Source organism: Tauraco erythrolophus, chromosome 20 (assembly GCF_009769465.1).
Source record: "Tauraco erythrolophus isolate bTauEry1 chromosome 20, bTauEry1.pri, whole genome shotgun sequence".
Taxonomy (NCBI): domain Eukaryota; kingdom Metazoa; phylum Chordata; class Aves; order Musophagiformes; family Musophagidae; genus Tauraco; species Tauraco erythrolophus.
The window spans coordinates 3,031,384-3,047,257 of record NC_141484.1 but is presented as its reverse complement, the minus strand read 5'-3'; the positions used below and the strand labels follow the sequence as shown (position 1 = coordinate 3,047,257).

Sequence of the window (15,874 nt, the reverse complement as noted above, 5' to 3'; positions counted from 1 at the left end):
GCTTCGGTTACAGCTATGAGCGCGGCCTCGCCGGTAACGAAGACAGCCACCACAGCCGCCCCTCCCGCCATTTCCTGTGAGGAGCCGCTCGTGGGCGGGGCTCCCGGGAGGGCGGTAGCGCTCCGCTGTCACGTGACGCCCTCGCAGGCGGGCTGCGGCGGCGGCGGCGGGGGGGGGGGGAGCTGGGTACGTCACGTGACGCGGGCCCCGGCTGCCGGCGGGCAGAGGCGCCCCGTGGTCACGTGAGCGGGGCGTGTGAGCCGGGAGGGACGGCGTCACATGGCAGGGCGGGGCGGGGCGCGCGGGGCGCATGCGCGGGCAGAGAGCGGGCTGGTGCGGGCCGGGCCGGGCGGCCGCTCCCCTCGCTGGCAGTGCTCGCTAAGATGGCGGACTTCCTGCCGTCGCGCTCCGTGCTGTCGGGCTGCTTCCCCGGCTGCCTGCTCACCAGCGGCGAGGCCGAGCAGCAGCGCAAGTCCAAGGAGATCGACAAGTGCCTCAACCGCGAGAAGACGTACGTGAAGCGCCTCGTCAAGATCCTGCTGCTGGGCGCGGGCGAGAGCGGCAAGTCCACCTTCCTCAAGCAGATGCGGATCATCCACGGGCAGGACTGGGACCGAGCGGCCCGCGAGGAGTTCCGCGCCACCATCTACAGCAACGTGATCAAGGGTGAGGGAGCGGCGGCGGGGCCGGCCCGGCCCGGCCGGGGGTGGGGTGGGGTTGGGGAGGGTCCCTTGGGCCGGTGGGAGCCGCCGGGTCGCTGCCGCCGCCTCCTCCTCCTCCTTCGCGGCGCTTTCGTTCCGGGCGCCTCACCCTTCCTCCCGCCGGGGACGGGCGGCCCCGCGCTGCCGGGGAGCAGCCCCGCTCCCGGCCCGCGGGGTGTCACCGCTGCCGTGACGGGGCGGCGGGCGCTGGCCCGGGTGCGGCCCGCCGTGCTGCGGAGGGCGGCTTCGGGTCGTGCCGAGGGAGCAGCGGTTTGGGTCCGTGAGCTGGGCCATTTCCCGGTAGGGCGATCGCAGTAACGAGCCGTCACGGACGGGGGGAGGATGCACCTGAGAGGGCGAGAGGCGCCCTGTGCTCCGCGTTTGGTTTCCGTGGAAGGAACGCTGCCATCGTGCTGGAAACCAGACTGACACATCAGTTAACAGAAACCCGCGCACACAGCCGCTCTTCATAGATGCGTTGCCAAAACCTCCACGCACGCTTTAGGAGCGGGCTCTGGATTTCACTGCTGTCATCCTTACTTCATTGGGCATCCTCGTTTTCTCTCATCTAAGTCACTCGCCAGATTTTTGGTTTGGACCAAGTCTTAACTAAGTTTCTCAAAACAGTGAAAGCACCAGACCTCAGCCCCGCTCTTGAAGGTCCACTGGTTTTTAAAGCAAATTGTTTTACAAAGCTCTTTACGAATCAAGCCTGGAAAACTAGAAATAGCAAGGCAATAGAAAGGACGAGCACGGATGATGACCAGTTTATAGTTTATTAATAAAATAAGATACTTCCTACTCTGTGAAAGCGTACACATAGGAACTGCAGATCTTTTTTGGAGACTGCTTTCCTGCAGTCATTGCTTTTGACGTAGAAAAATAATGGAGAGAGAATGAAGCTTCAAAATACTTTGGCATTGAACAAGTATGTTATATAGACATTTGTTACTACATCTTAATTCCTTATACCTCTCTCCGTGCCTTTACAGTTGCATATTCTTTCTGGAATTTTCTTTTTTTATTTTTTCACCAGTAAATTTAGTACTGGAATTAATTTCCCTGCATTTCCCTTATCAGTACAAGCATAATGTTGGGGTTTTTTTTCACTTCTGTGTAAGAGAGGTTTAAAACACTCTGTTTAACAAAACAACAACAAAAAACGCATGGAAGTCTAGGTGATACAACTCCTTCTGCACTTCAGCAGTAAAAACATACTTTTTAGAAAGTACTGTGATTTTAGTCTTCATATCTCTGAAAGCATTAAAGGCAATGGTAACTCTCTGCAGTTAGATATAACTAGATACCAAGTTCATAAGAATATGAAGACTAGGGAACCTTAAAATAAGCTGTCAGATGGTTTAATGTATTCTGAAATAAGATTTTAAACATAGTTCATTTGTCTTGTATTTGTGCCAGGTAAATTTAATGGAATGGCTCTGGAGATCAGAGGGAGGTATGAATATCTGTAAAAGAGTTTGCTTGGTAGCACACGTTGGGGATTTAGTAATTAAAAATAGCACTTTTTCAAGGGTTAAACTTGTGCTGTGGATATTATGCTGTTGATCATGGAGGTGTTTTTCAGATAGCAAATATCTGAGTTATGACATTAGCTGAAAATGTAGTGCTTTGAGTCAATTTTTCAAAAAATTTCTCATTTCCTACTGGGTGGATAGTCCTGTTGAGCTTTGACTTTTCAGAGTAAGTGCACTGTTTGAATCTTTGCAGGCTAGTGAAACAGAAGATACGGAGAAACTCTAACTGCAGTGCTCTTTCATGTTGTTAAAGGTGTGAGAGTCCTCGTAGACGCCAGAGAGAAACTTCATATCCCTTGGGGAGATCCTGCTAACCAGAGTAACGGCGACACGATGATGGCGTTCGATACTCGGTCCGTCACGGTGGTGCAGGGCATGGTGGAGACGGCGGTTTTCTTGCAGTACCTTCCGGCCATAAGAGCTCTCTGGGCGGACAGCGGGATCCAGCACGCGTACGACAGGCGCAGAGAATTCCAGCTGGTAAGATTTGAGTTCCGGTGGTTTTTCATTGAGCGCGTGTGATTCTCATTCCTGTGTGTTGCTTTTCCATAAAACACCAATCAAGCAGCCTCCTTATGGATCTTAAACGTTTTGGAATGGTGGACTGTTGTACTGTGGTATTGCAAACAGATGCATTTAGCTCCTTTCCCCCCTTCCCTCCCCCCCCCTTTTTTTAAACACAAGAATAATAAAGAGCTTCTGACATAATTGTCCTCATTTCATATGTGAGAAAGCTGAGATACAGAGGACTTTTATGTTTTGTAACAAAGCTAATACCTGAGTAGTGTTTTTACAGTATGATTATTTCCACCCTTTGTTAACTAGTACGTCAAATTAAAACAAAACAAAACAAAAAAATGTTTTGCAGTAAAGGAGAACTTAATAGTAACGTGATTTTTAAGAAAAGATATGCATGGGTTAATGAGAAGAATTTAAAAACCACTCCCTTCTCTATTCCAATTTGAGCAATCTAGCAAACATTCCCTCTGTATACTTCCTGTTTAATTTTGAATGTCTGTGTTAATACTCATGTAATGAGATTTTTGTTACATTGAAGTTCTCAGATGGAGATGGAGTATACAATTTAGTAGTGGGGTTGAGATGGAGTATACAGTTCAATAGTGGGATTGGAAAGGAAAAAGAAACATATCTTGATTCTCGAGCTGGAGCTTTAACGGTTCGTGATAGCTGAAGTCCCTTTGCTCCATTTCCATGCAAACACTGCAAAAGGAAATGAAGAATTTAAGTTAAGTTTGTTTTTTGTTGGCTCATAGACTTGTGTAGTAAATGCCAGTAGCATAGGTTTTTGTGGGGGTGGGGGCTGAGAACCTTAAAATAGATTAAATCTGTTGTAGGTCTCTTAAACCTAAGTGGCTTTGTGTTTTTATGTCTTAAAAATAACCTTTGTGTTAGTGTGAATCTGAACAATAGCTGATGATGTCTCCTGTTGAGCTGTTATGAATGCTTGTGTAATCATACTCTGACTTAAATAGGTTGTGTAAATACTCTATAAATATGTATTACCCTGATCACGGAATGTCTTCTAGAGATTGCAGAATGGGCAGGTGCTCGAGTAGCCTATCACCTGCCCAGCCCAGTTCTGAGCTGTATAAATAAGTTTCTAATGAGACCTGTTGCTCCTTGCATTTTGCCTTTAGAGTGATCATAAAAGAATAATTGCTCTGCTGTTGTCAAGATCCTCTTCTGATACAGATGTGACTTCTAGTGATGTAATTGCTGTGCTGGGGTGATCTGTTTTAAAATCTGTTAAATAAAATTATTTTCTTTTTTAATCAGGCATGTTTAGTGACTTCAGGCTAAGTAGCAAAGGAAAAGGGAGCTATTACTATTCTGTCGTCTTGAGTCTGAGAAGTAGGTTCTTTCCGTAACTGAAGCATGTGCAGAGTTTCACTTTGAGTAGGATTTGAAGAATGTCTTCTTCTGAATTCAACAGAAAAAAGCTATTGCTTTCTTTTGGAAATCCCAAAATCTGTATAGTGCTCTCTGCAAAAATATATATGGATCACGTTGTGTTTTAGACAGAACTCAATTATTATTTTTTTAAGTGCTCTTAATAGTTGAGTACTATCCTAACACTAATTTCTGAAAGAAAGGTAACTGCTTTATTTATACTTACTTTACTTCCTAAATCCTTTCAAGATCTCAGCCCAAGATATTTATGCCAAGTTGTAAACATGAAAAAGAAAAAAGCAGCTGAATGATGTCATTGTATTGAGTGCAAGCAGTGTGATCAGCGCTGGCTAAGCATGAAGTCTCCGTTTTACGCGAGTGAGCTCCCAGCTTAAGTTATGACAGAGCTCCCTGTGGGCAGCAGAATGGCAGAAGGCTCCGGAAAGCAGTGTGTATTTTTGCCTTACCTGCTAACAGGCTTTGTGGAAAAGTGTTTAGAGAGTTTAGGTATGTGCCATGATATGGAAAGCAGACACAAATGGTTAAGAGGGCAGTGACAGGCGTACCCAAGTCAGGAGGTAGAGCAGGGGGAAGTTGGCAGAGACACAGACAGTTCAGTTGTGTCGCGTGCTGACTCTTGAATTAAGGATTCAAGACTGAAAATTGTTGCATTGTAGAATGAGGAATCAGAGAAGGATATTGCTCTGCTTCCAGTTCAACTGCTTATGGCAAAAAATGTAACAAAGAGAGAACTATCATAATCATTAGATGAGCAGGAGAAAGGAAAAAGTAGTATTAAAAAATGTGTAAAGTGCTGGGACTGAGCATGGTAGATGAGTATTATTTGACTGCATACACTGACTTCTTTTCAGAGTGTGGAGTGGGTTTAACTTCACTGGACCGAGCTTGACACTGCACTGGAAAACATGGTTCATATTAAGAGAGTACGGGCAGGAATGCTGGGGGTATTCCTTAACATGGGAATAGGACACTTTGGGGCAAAGGTAGAAGTGAGCGAATGAAGAACAGAACAGTGATGGATAATGAGTGAAAATGTCAAAATTTACTTAGAAATTCTGGAGGAAAGAAAGCTGGAGTGTGTAGTTCTAGAAGCCATTTGTAGCTTGGACAGTAAGTACAGAGAAACAGGGTTTAAGATTAAAGTTTTTGCAAGTATATAGTTAAAACTCAAAGCTATATGTACATTTTGTAAGAGACCATTGAGCTGTTCTTCCTTTTTTTGTTTTTCTTGCTCATCTTTCACTTACAATGGCAGAGATGATGTTAGGACCCTAAAGAAACAATGTGGTCTTTTTATAGCGGTGCGAGAGGGCAAAAAACAGAACTTGGTTGTATTTTAATAGAATTAGAAATCAGCGTTTCCATGACTGGTTCACTAGAGTGTCCTTCCTCATTTTGTTAACTGAAGTGGTCATGGGGATAGCCAGTATGATATATTTCCCTTGGTATAAAAATAGGGGCCTTCTGGCCTCTAAACGGTATTTATGAAAATTCATTAGTTCCCACTTGTGGAGTGCTTTAAAACTGGAAAGAGCTAATTACAGCTTAGTACAGTATGTGCCACTTTGATACTTCTCAGGTGGTAATGTTATAATCCCTCAAATTTTATCACAAACACCTGGAATATTGCATTCAGCTCTGGAGTCCTCAACACAAGAAGGACATGGAGCTGCTGGAGCAGGTCTAGAGGAGGCCACAAAGATGATCCAAGGGCTGGAGCACGTCTGCTATGGAGACAGGCTGAGAGAGTTGGGGCTGTTCAGCCTGGAGAAGAGAAGGCTCCGGGGTGATCTTATAGCAGCTTTCCAGTACCTAAAGGGGGCCTGCAGGAAAGCTGGAGAGGGACTTTTTACAAGGGCGTGTTGTGATAGGACATGGGGCAATGGCTTTAAACTGAAAGAGGGCAGGTCTAGATTGGATATAAGGAAGAAATTTTTTACAATGAGGGTGGCGAGGCACTGGAACAGGTTGCTCAGAGAAATTGTAGATGCCCCATCCCAGGAAGTGTTCAAGGCCAGGTTGAATGAGGCACTGAGCAACCTGGTGTAGTAGAGGGTTTTTCTGCAGGGGTGTTGGAACTAGATGATCTTTGAGGTCCCTTCCAACCCAAACCACTCTGTGATAGTTCCACTCACACGGTTAACTAAAGAGTATTTTGCTCCGTAGCTTAGTCAGTTCCTGTAACTTACGCTGAAGATTCTGGCCATCCTCAAGCTTTCTCTCCTTCATCTGCTGAGCTTGTTTCTCCTACGGGCTCTAGTCAGATGGCTAACATGGATTAGTTATGGAGTTAGTCTCAATCAGCCTAACGCTTCCTGACATCTAATTAACATTTCAGATTTCTCATTACAAGTTGATTTCCAGTAAAAATCTCCTGAAATGACTTGAATAAACATATTATCTTAATTCTACAGCATGCAAACCGATTTAACTAGACATTTCCTAGCCTGTATATTTATACTCGTGGTTGTAAAGGTTTGCTGTTTTCACTGGGATTTGCTTTGAGGTGCTGGCAGCTGAGGAGTGTCTGGAGCTGGTGCTGTGCATCTAGTAACACCAAGGAAAGCACTTCTGAGCTAGAGTACCGTTGTACCTGGCTCTCACGTCAGTGCCTTTGCTGTGGACTTGATGTTTCTTGGATTTGCTGCTGGAGTTGTTAAGAGACGTGTTTTGAAGTAGTCTCCAGGAGTCTTCTGATTCTCCAAGAATGGAAAAGTGGGATGAGGGCTTGAGTTGCTCAGATGCACGATAAGCTTTGAATGTGTTAAAGGTTTGTTCTTTAGCAAGATAACTTTTGGGTGCATTTGAATGTTTGCTACCAGGAATCGTTGATCTTTGGATAGATACTTTTTGCCCTACTTGCAAATTACATTGAATGTTGGTTGTTTTTTTTATGCCACGAACCTGCAATGTGCAGGGGCAGTGATGACTCTTTATTCTGTCCGCATTTGCGTAGAACTGCAGGCATAGATGGTGCAGTAAGAACGATTTATGCATTTACCTCTGGATCCTGTTTACTTCTGTGACATGTCTGCAAGTGCTAGATCAGATTATAGAAGACAGGAAAAGGCGTGTTCAGCTTCAAGTTCTACTGCTAGTTTTGCTGCAGCTTCTCTAGAGCATTTTTCTGATGCAGAGTAGTATCATTGGAGTGTTGTTCAGTTTACTGGAAGATAGTATTTTATTTTATTCTGGTTGTACTTTTCTGGGTTCTGTCTTTGAATATTGCTGGGGCTCTTATACACACAAGAACATTAAATTAGCTCTACTGGAAAGAATGAGTCCTCAAGTAGCCGCTGCAAAGTATTAACAAAATTTGCCATTCTTTCAGGTGCATAGGCAACACGTCCTTGAAATGTGCTTGATTGTGGAGTAGTGATCCCAGGTCAGTTGTGTTTGAAGTCAGGCTAGGCTCCCAGATGTTGAGGTTGTCTTCTTTGTCAAGTGTGGATGCCCATCTTACAAAGCACCTGTGAGGCCAGTACTTCAGTGCCTCTCTGAAGTTGCAGGTGTAGAACTGAGAAGAAGACAGAGTATCTCACCTGTCATTCATTAAAAGCACCTATGCCATATTTGTGACACGAATTTTAGAAGCCTTTTGGTGGCTTGTGCTCTCTGTGATGTGTTGATATTCCTCTCAGTATTCATCCTCTGCAGCCTCCCTGCACCCCTGAGTTGTGGGGTAGAGATATCTTTTTCCCCCTCTCCCTTTCCCAGATCTCTTACTGGTTCTGAGACTGGGTATTCAGTTATCCCACTCTATTTCTGCTTGAAGTGTGTAGGTGGTGCTTCTATTAGGACATGCTTGAGTGCATCAACTGTCAGTAGAAAGTTTCTCAGACTGATAGAAGAATCTTCTTCATTATGGATATGAGATCCAGTCACCCAGCATTTCTGTAAACGCGTACATTGACTATTTGAGCACTTAACCATATAATTCAGTCGCTTTATTTAAATATAATGTTGTATTTACACCGAATATCGCTTAAATTTTTGTGGGTAAACCCAAAAAGCTGTTGCTTCGTATGTATTGAAACATGAACTGTTTTCTCCTCTTTCCTCGGTCGATAGGTCTGCCAAACGTCAAATCACAGCATGGCATGTGTACAGGGAGCATGAATCCTTAAAGCCCTTGGAAAGGTTAGAGCTACTTGCCATCTTTCAGTCTTTATGTGAAAAGGATTTACCAAAGATTGTTGCTGTAACTATGGAAAGAAAAGTGCATTACAAATTTATACTTAAAAATGAGTCATTCAGATCCTCAGAAAAGACTTGGAGTTGTTGAGGATTTGCTGTTTCTCTTGCCCCAATGGCAAGATAATGCCGGCTTTGAGTTTGTATTAATAAGGCTTCGTGTAGGGATTAACACTGGAGTCAAACAGTAGAGAGGCTTGAGTTTCCTAATGCTCGGTTTGTGGCCAGAAACCCTTCAATGTATATACCAGTGCTTTGGTAATGGGGATTGACTATGTTATTTTAATTGGGCTGAATGATCTTCAGGTGAATTTTTATACTAATTTTAACACCAAGTGCCATTTTTTATTGTTTTCCGAATTGGGATTAGGATTTCTCTTTCAGCCTGTGAGTTACTGTGCCTTGAAGGGCTGTTTCTGGGACTGCCTTCTTCCTTTTCCACCATTCTTCTTTTCTTGCCTGCTGACTTCTTTTGTTAGTGGTGAAATGTTGAAGTGTTTGGAGAGGACTGGGCTTGGGTTGCCAGTCGATGTTGTAGTGCAAGCTGGTCTGGTTTTACCGAAGAACGTTTTTGCTATTATTTTTTTCTAAATGTTACCAGTTTCCTTTTTTGTATTTTTCTTTTCCATTAATATTATTTTTTAGCATAGATGTGGCTCTGGATTGACAGGCCTTTCAAAGGAAGCTGCCTTGATGTGAACGTGCTGTTGCAGCACACACGTGCCAGACAAGAAGCATGATGAGTTGTCTTCCAGCCAAGAATGCTGGCAACTTTTGGGAGCCTTGTGTGCTACATGTAGCTTGTACAAGCATATCTTTTCCGTGTGGTTTTGGTACAACCTCTGAGGATGGAGTTCTTAATTCGGACTCAATCCAGATGTCTGTTTATGGGGAACCACTGCTTTTAAAATGCAGACTTTCACAATACAATGTGGGAGCAGATGGATGTGTTCTTACATATGCTGTCTTGAACAAGCTGTGTCGTGTTGATAATTGTGTGCCTTAGTTTCCTAAACGTTTTGTTGCAGAAGACTATAAGGTGACCTACTTTTTGCAAAAATTTGGATTTCTATAACTAAGCCTTGATTAAATAAAGGTAAAACGTAAGAGCCCTTCTGAATGTGCTGTGCACGCCAACAACCTCTAAAGAGACGTTCTCAGCCTTTCACACATCTCGAATGTGTGAACCTGTTCTCAGCAAATTCTTTTAAATTGGAGCAAATGTGTTAGATGAGCTGCTGCTGCTTCTGGCTTAGTGTAACATGAGACCTCGGTACAAACATTCATTCAGAGCCTGTTTCCTTGCTCCTAACCTGCAAGATAACTGCGTGTCGGTACCTGTAGAACTGTCTCTCTGCGTTGCTTCACATAATTTAAATGTAGCAATGACTACACGGTTCTCTGTTTAGAAATAACTGACTAAATATAAGGCCAATCTACACTACAAAGTCCCAGTATTCATAGCTGTCAGCAAATCTCCATGCTGGCAAAACATGTGGTATGAATGCAGCTATGATCTTCCATCTATATAGATGAAATTAATTTTGCACCTGAGGCAAAGAATATGGAGTGATCTTTTTCATATGCAAATACGAGATCCTTTGGGATTAAGGTGCGATGCCACGGGCAGTGTTGACTTGTGCTGCCATTCCCTAATTTGAGTTTACTGTAACAAGACTTCAGCCTTAGAGGCTGGTTAAGTCTGCCCTCACTGAGCAGGTAGTATGCGCAGGTTGTATTTGGGTGACTGTTTTGGCTGTCTTTATTGACCTAAACTTCAGTTCGTGATGAGTGCCGTTTAAATGCTCTGTGTTTATGCTGTACCCCTTCGGCAGAACCAGCAAAGTGGTAGGAAACTTTAGCTTGTGGCAGCTGAGGAAGTTGCTTAAGAAAATGTGAGAAAATGTAAGTGCAGCTGACCTTACGATGTCAGAAAACCAAAAGAATAACTGTACTAGTGTTTCATGTAAAAACCGAGGTAATAGCCACACCAGCATTGTGTCTACTGGCTTTTTTTTTCTAAGTATCTAAATTTACTACGCATCAGGTAGGAAGTTCAGAAGGTGCAGAGCCTGCTTTTCTACAGAACAGCAAGCCGTATCACTGACGGTGCTGATGGAGTCCACCTGATACCAAGTGGTATTTCGTGTGGCTCTGGAATATGAAGCCTTTTTTTATGATATCTTAAGGATGGATAAATAGGTTAATAGAACATGATAGTGGTGAACTTGGCAGCCTCCAACAATACATGTATTTAATCCAAATAAAAGTATCTAAATAATCCTAGAGACTAACAGTTGGCCCTTCTATTCTACAACCAAAGTAGTTTCATGAGTTAAATTTAAATGGTAAATAAAGAAAATGTTTAAGACTATGTCAGCAGCTAAAGAAGGTCCTAAATTATTTCCAATACTTCTCTACTTGCATGTCTGCATTAATGATAAACATCAGGTAATACAGCTGGAAAAGTTGAGGAATTTTAAATATAGAAACCACTCTGAATTCTTTATCACTGCCATAAATGACAACTTCAGCTATTTCAGAGAAGAAAATTTTTGAGCTATTATAGGCAGTGAGCTGGCTTCTGCAGCCCTTAATTCACTGTACCATGCTGTATACTTCTCTGTCATGGTCCTTCGTGCCTTAAATGTTTTCCCAGTACTTCATAGTCCTCTCAGTTAAAATAACTGGACTATCGTACTCTTCAGGGACTTCACCAAGGAACTGAGAAGACCCTAAATTCTTTTTATGGATGAGAGATACAGGAATGGGTAATCACACGTTTCGGTATCTTTTTCCTGTTGTTTAATGATGCTGGAGAAATAATTTTAAACAAACCGACAAGAGTCTTGGCAGGCTGCCTGGAAGCACTTCTCACTGGGCACATGATGGTGACCAAATAAAGAGGATGCAGAATTTCCAGGTGAGGAAACTCAGTGCTCTGACATCATCTGTAATTCAAAATACCTACACAAAATAGTGTGTTAAAAAAAAAAAAAAAAACACAAATGAAATGCAACAAACAACAACAAAAAACCCAAACAAACAAAAAAACCCACAAACCTCAGTGCAGCATGATCTACAAAAATTTTAGATGTGGATTTTACTGGGACCTTTGACCGTTTTCACTAAAAAACAGTTGCATAGTTGCTCTAGTAATTAATTTCTAGTTTTTCTATTTTTAGTTAATTTCTAGTATGAAATTCTACAAGTGATGTGAAATGTTTGCAGCCTCTTGGTTGTTGCTGCTGTTTAGAGAGTCTTGTGTACTTTACTGGTCTTTGAGTGCTTTAGACACAGCTTTTACTAATTTTTAAAAATACTGATGTTCATATAGTGATACATGTACATCTTTCACAAGAAATGGTAGATTATTACTGAATCTTGTCAGATGCTCTTGTTACAAGAGCTGATATGTTAGTATGACACTATTTGCAAACAGAAATACCAGAACTTAATTGAAATGGATTCTGCTAATTGAGGCAGAGGAAGGAACTAAAAAGCGTTTGGTCATCTGGATTTCTCATGAGCCTGAAACAGGAATCAAATGTGCTTTAAAACTGAATCCTAGGAATACTTAAGTGCATGCATCGTTTTCTAGTTTAGGGTTCTGCTTTGGAAATGTAGTGATTTAGTTTACAGGGTATGCAATAATGGACTTTTCAAGCATCTTAAAGTTCAATATGGCCAGTTTTAGTGTTGATATGTTTTCACATGCCAAATATTTGTCGTTTTTTTGGGAGCCTTTGCCAGTCTTGTACAACTTGGAAGCAAGAAAAGCTCTAAATGATGGATGGCAGATTTGCAGACTCACTACAGCTTCAGTGTTAAATTAAATGCAGTTTGAGTTGCAAACATATGAAGTCATGGAGCCAGTGGGTCAGTGCACTGAAAGAAGAGCAAATGTTTATAGTCTGGTTTCAGACTGTTTTGTGTGCAAAACATCTCAAGTTTATATAGATGCTTCCCAAAGTGTAGTTGGGCGGTGGCTGTTTCATCTTGGTCAGTGCGTGTTTTCATATGATTTCTAGGTCTGCGTGTGTGCCATGACTTGGAAGACTTGTTTCATCAATGAAATTCAAAAATATTTTACAAAGTATTGGTGTCTTTCCTAAAGTAAACTTTCTGGAAGAGGAGTTTGGATTGTAAATACGTACTGAGGGAGAGATTAAAGAGATCTTTGCAGAAGGAAAGTGCATCTGATCTCGTGGACAGCTTTCATGGATTAATTTCTGTTCAGGTTCTGGCAAACAGAAGCATCTTTGTTGCTCTGATCTGCATGTGTTGTGTCCCAAATACCATGTATTGCATTTCCTAACCTGGCTCTGATCTCTAGAAGGTGCTGCAGTATATGTGAGTTTACTTCGTATTTGGAAGCATTGGTGATCCTAAGGAAAATGGCACGCCAGGATAAATGCTGTGTATTCCTGGGTTTTTAATTGTGGGAAAGAGTCTCAGCAAATTCTTGGGTTTTGCCGTTGAGTTGTGCGAACGGAATATCACTTCATATGACTGAAAGCTATGCGGTTTCTTAAAATTCTCAGCTGTTTATAGAATATGGCACATCCTGGTTTCCAAGTAGTCTTTCAGAATTCCTTGGAAATACAACAACAGGTTGCCTTGCAGGGAAGAAATTGTAGTTCTGTAGGCTTTAGTGGAGTGCTGTTTCATGCCTAAAAGCTGTCGTGAATTTTCATATTTTTAAGCAAGTTTTGTTAAGAATCTGACAATTACATCCCTTCAGGAGACGGGAAGGATACCTAGCTAAGAAAAACTACATTGGATTTCTTGCCTTTTAGGCAAAAAATTCAAAACTGGAACAGTTTGCTCTGTGGTATACTAGTATGCAGATAAGTTCTTCGTAGTGCTTGATAATGTCTTCATTTGGTTAATTGGGATGGCATGTTACATCTGAAACGGTGGAAATGCTCTGCTGATCAGAGAAGATCCGAGTCTGATTTGGGTCAGTGAATGAGGCACTTTGAAGGGTAGTGCAAAACTGAATTGAGTGCAAGAAGGAGAAACGGCTGATACTGGAGCCTTCTTTGGAGTATTTAGTTCTAGACTGACATGCACGTGGCTTGTCTTACCTCCCCCTTCTCACTTGTGACTGGGGGTGGCAGCATGGCAGATGCCCCCGGGTACCCAGCGGCTTGAAGGTGTCGCTGGGCAGTCGTAGTGCAGGAGCTCAGGTTGGCGTGCTCTGTCCTCCTCTGTTTGTTAGCCACATTTTGAGAATGATGGATTAATTGGATTACACGATAAATAGGGGATAATAGATTAAAGGGATATTATTGGGTTAAAACCCTTCTTAAACCCCTTCACCTCTCTTTAACACCATTATGCAAGATAAAAATGTCAGTCATGAAATAAACTTCGTGTGACTCCTTCCCTTGTTGATGCTTTTGTAGCTTCATGATATTGAGCTCCCTCCACCCAATGTGATCCAGCTTTTCTGAATACAAATTGTGTCTGCTACCAAAAGATTTTACATAAGATTACTTCTATGAGTCAGGACTTCAACCTTTCCTTTTTTTTTTTTAGGACAGATACTCAGTTTGTGTGACCGAACACAAGACAGGTTTCACTTCTACACCGCGTGATGCAGTTCTGATTGCTTTGAAAAAAGTCAAACACAACTTGAGCTGCACGCAGGAAGTGCTGAAAAGAGGAAATAAGATAGTGCTGTCAGGAGAGGTGGGATGAGCTGTGACGCACTTGTGATGTGTGTTGGTAGAGAACAGGATTATTTTGTACTCCTGTATAAGCAAATCTGGCCGGTGTTCGAAACTCTCCAGCCTTACAAAGAAGCAGCAGTTAATCCCAATGTGCTTGAATTTTATCTTGGAAAATGGGCAGATCAGATTTAAAATGGCTATTCAAAGGGTTGAGCTGGAGAGAAAGAAGCCAGAAGATGCTGAAATATCTGGTGGTGACAGACAGTATCTGTGCTTTAGACATTTGACGTAAGTTACCTGTGCTTTAGCTCCATCAGTGCTTCCAGCAGCAGCAGTGCCATTCAAAAGCAGTTTGCCCTCCCCTCCTGGGGACAGAGGGGTTAGTTGGACAGTTGGCTGCTCTGCACATGGCTGCAGTGATGCTCCTGTGGGCATGAATGGGGACTGCTTTGTTTTGGTGGGAGTGCCAGTTTATGCTGGTTTTAACATAACTTTGGCCATAATTAACACTTACAGAAAGGAAACATACTTCTCTCTAGGAAATGTGTTTTGTGTTAGCAAGCTCTCAAATATTTTGACCCAGACTTGCAGTTTGGTATGTAAATACACTGTTGCTTACCTCACACTTTTCCCTAAATAACCTTTAGTAGCCTTATTAACCATCAGTTATTGCATACGCTTTTTGTAAGCTCCCGAAACACTGCTAATAAAATTGCTGCTTAAACAGAGCGCACTACACCAAGCATTAGGGCAAAGGAGTGGCAACTGGGAAACAAATTGTTTCCTCTCGCCTTAGGAGATACCAAGCAAGTTGCTGAATTGCTGCTGTGAAATAGAGAAAGTACCTGGTTTTTAAATTGAGTTCCTTGAATAAGCAAGGTATGTATATAGGTATGAATGTGTAGAAGGTTTAGCCTGTTCTGTTGACTGGGCATGTTTGAAAGAGGAATCCTGATTAGAAAGGATTTGTAGAAACCTGAAAGCTGTGAAGGAACCAAGATTGTTTTATTTACCTCCAAGTCTGAGGCCGATAAAAGGAACCAAACCAATTCCATGTCTGGCGTAAGACTTGGTTCAACTTCTGCTGGTCTAACGATCACGACGGTTACGGATTTGAACTCAATGTAATTAGGGCTAGGGGCATTCATGGCACAATGTATCCTCTGGATCATCTGCCTCTTTTGTGGAATGTTATGGACATCCCTTGTTTTGGAGGGGGAGGAGGTTGTAGTGCTCTATAATACCTCTCCCACTAGGAAACCGGCATTGATTTGACTAAAACATTTCTCCCTTAGTTATGTCTGTGCTCATTACTGAAATGTCAGAAGACATCTGGTGAAACTTCAGTAGCAGCAGGATTGATTTGCAGTCACTCTGCTTTTGGGTCAGCTTGGGGCAGGGTGTCAAGGAAATCAAGGTTCGAAGTTTTTTTCTCTGGATTCTTTGCCAAAATCCTCAGATATGGATTTATCTGGATTGAGCGTCTATATAGAGAAAAGCTGTACGTCATGAACTGTGTGCTATAAGGATCACTAGGGTGTTGTATGATGCAGAATTTTAAGGCTCTGGTTATTCCTCCATCATCTTTCTTCCTTCAAGCTGCTTTTTCCTATGCTATGGATGGTTTTGTTTGCATGTCAATGCAGACATTGTACATGCCAGCCTAAAAAAATGGTAGTTACCTGTTCTTATTCTAAACTAAGGCTTTAAAAAAAAATCAGGTTTGGCTGTTGTTTTTGTTTGTGTTTTTGTGGGTTTTTATTAAATAAAATAGGAAATCTTTGTTTTTCTTTTCCGAGAAATTAAAGTAAGGTCAGGAAGAGAAAACGTTCGG

General features: G+C 42.4%; 1 protein-coding gene across 2 annotated transcripts in view; it reads left to right on the top strand.

Moving 5' to 3' along the window:
* The first annotated feature begins 360 nt into the window (after positions 1–360).
* Positions 361–15,874, top strand: part of GNA13 (G protein subunit alpha 13) — a 28,243-nt gene continuing 12,729 nt past the window's right edge. For both annotated transcript variants that reach the window (XM_086623850.1, XM_086623849.1), the window contains exons 1-2: positions 361–666; positions 2,490–2,716. In XM_086623850.1, the coding sequence (XP_086479976.1) occupies positions 384–666; positions 2,490–2,716 (510 nt within the window). In that variant the 5' untranslated portion in view covers positions 361–383. The remainder of the gene's footprint in view (positions 667–2,489; positions 2,717–15,874) is intronic.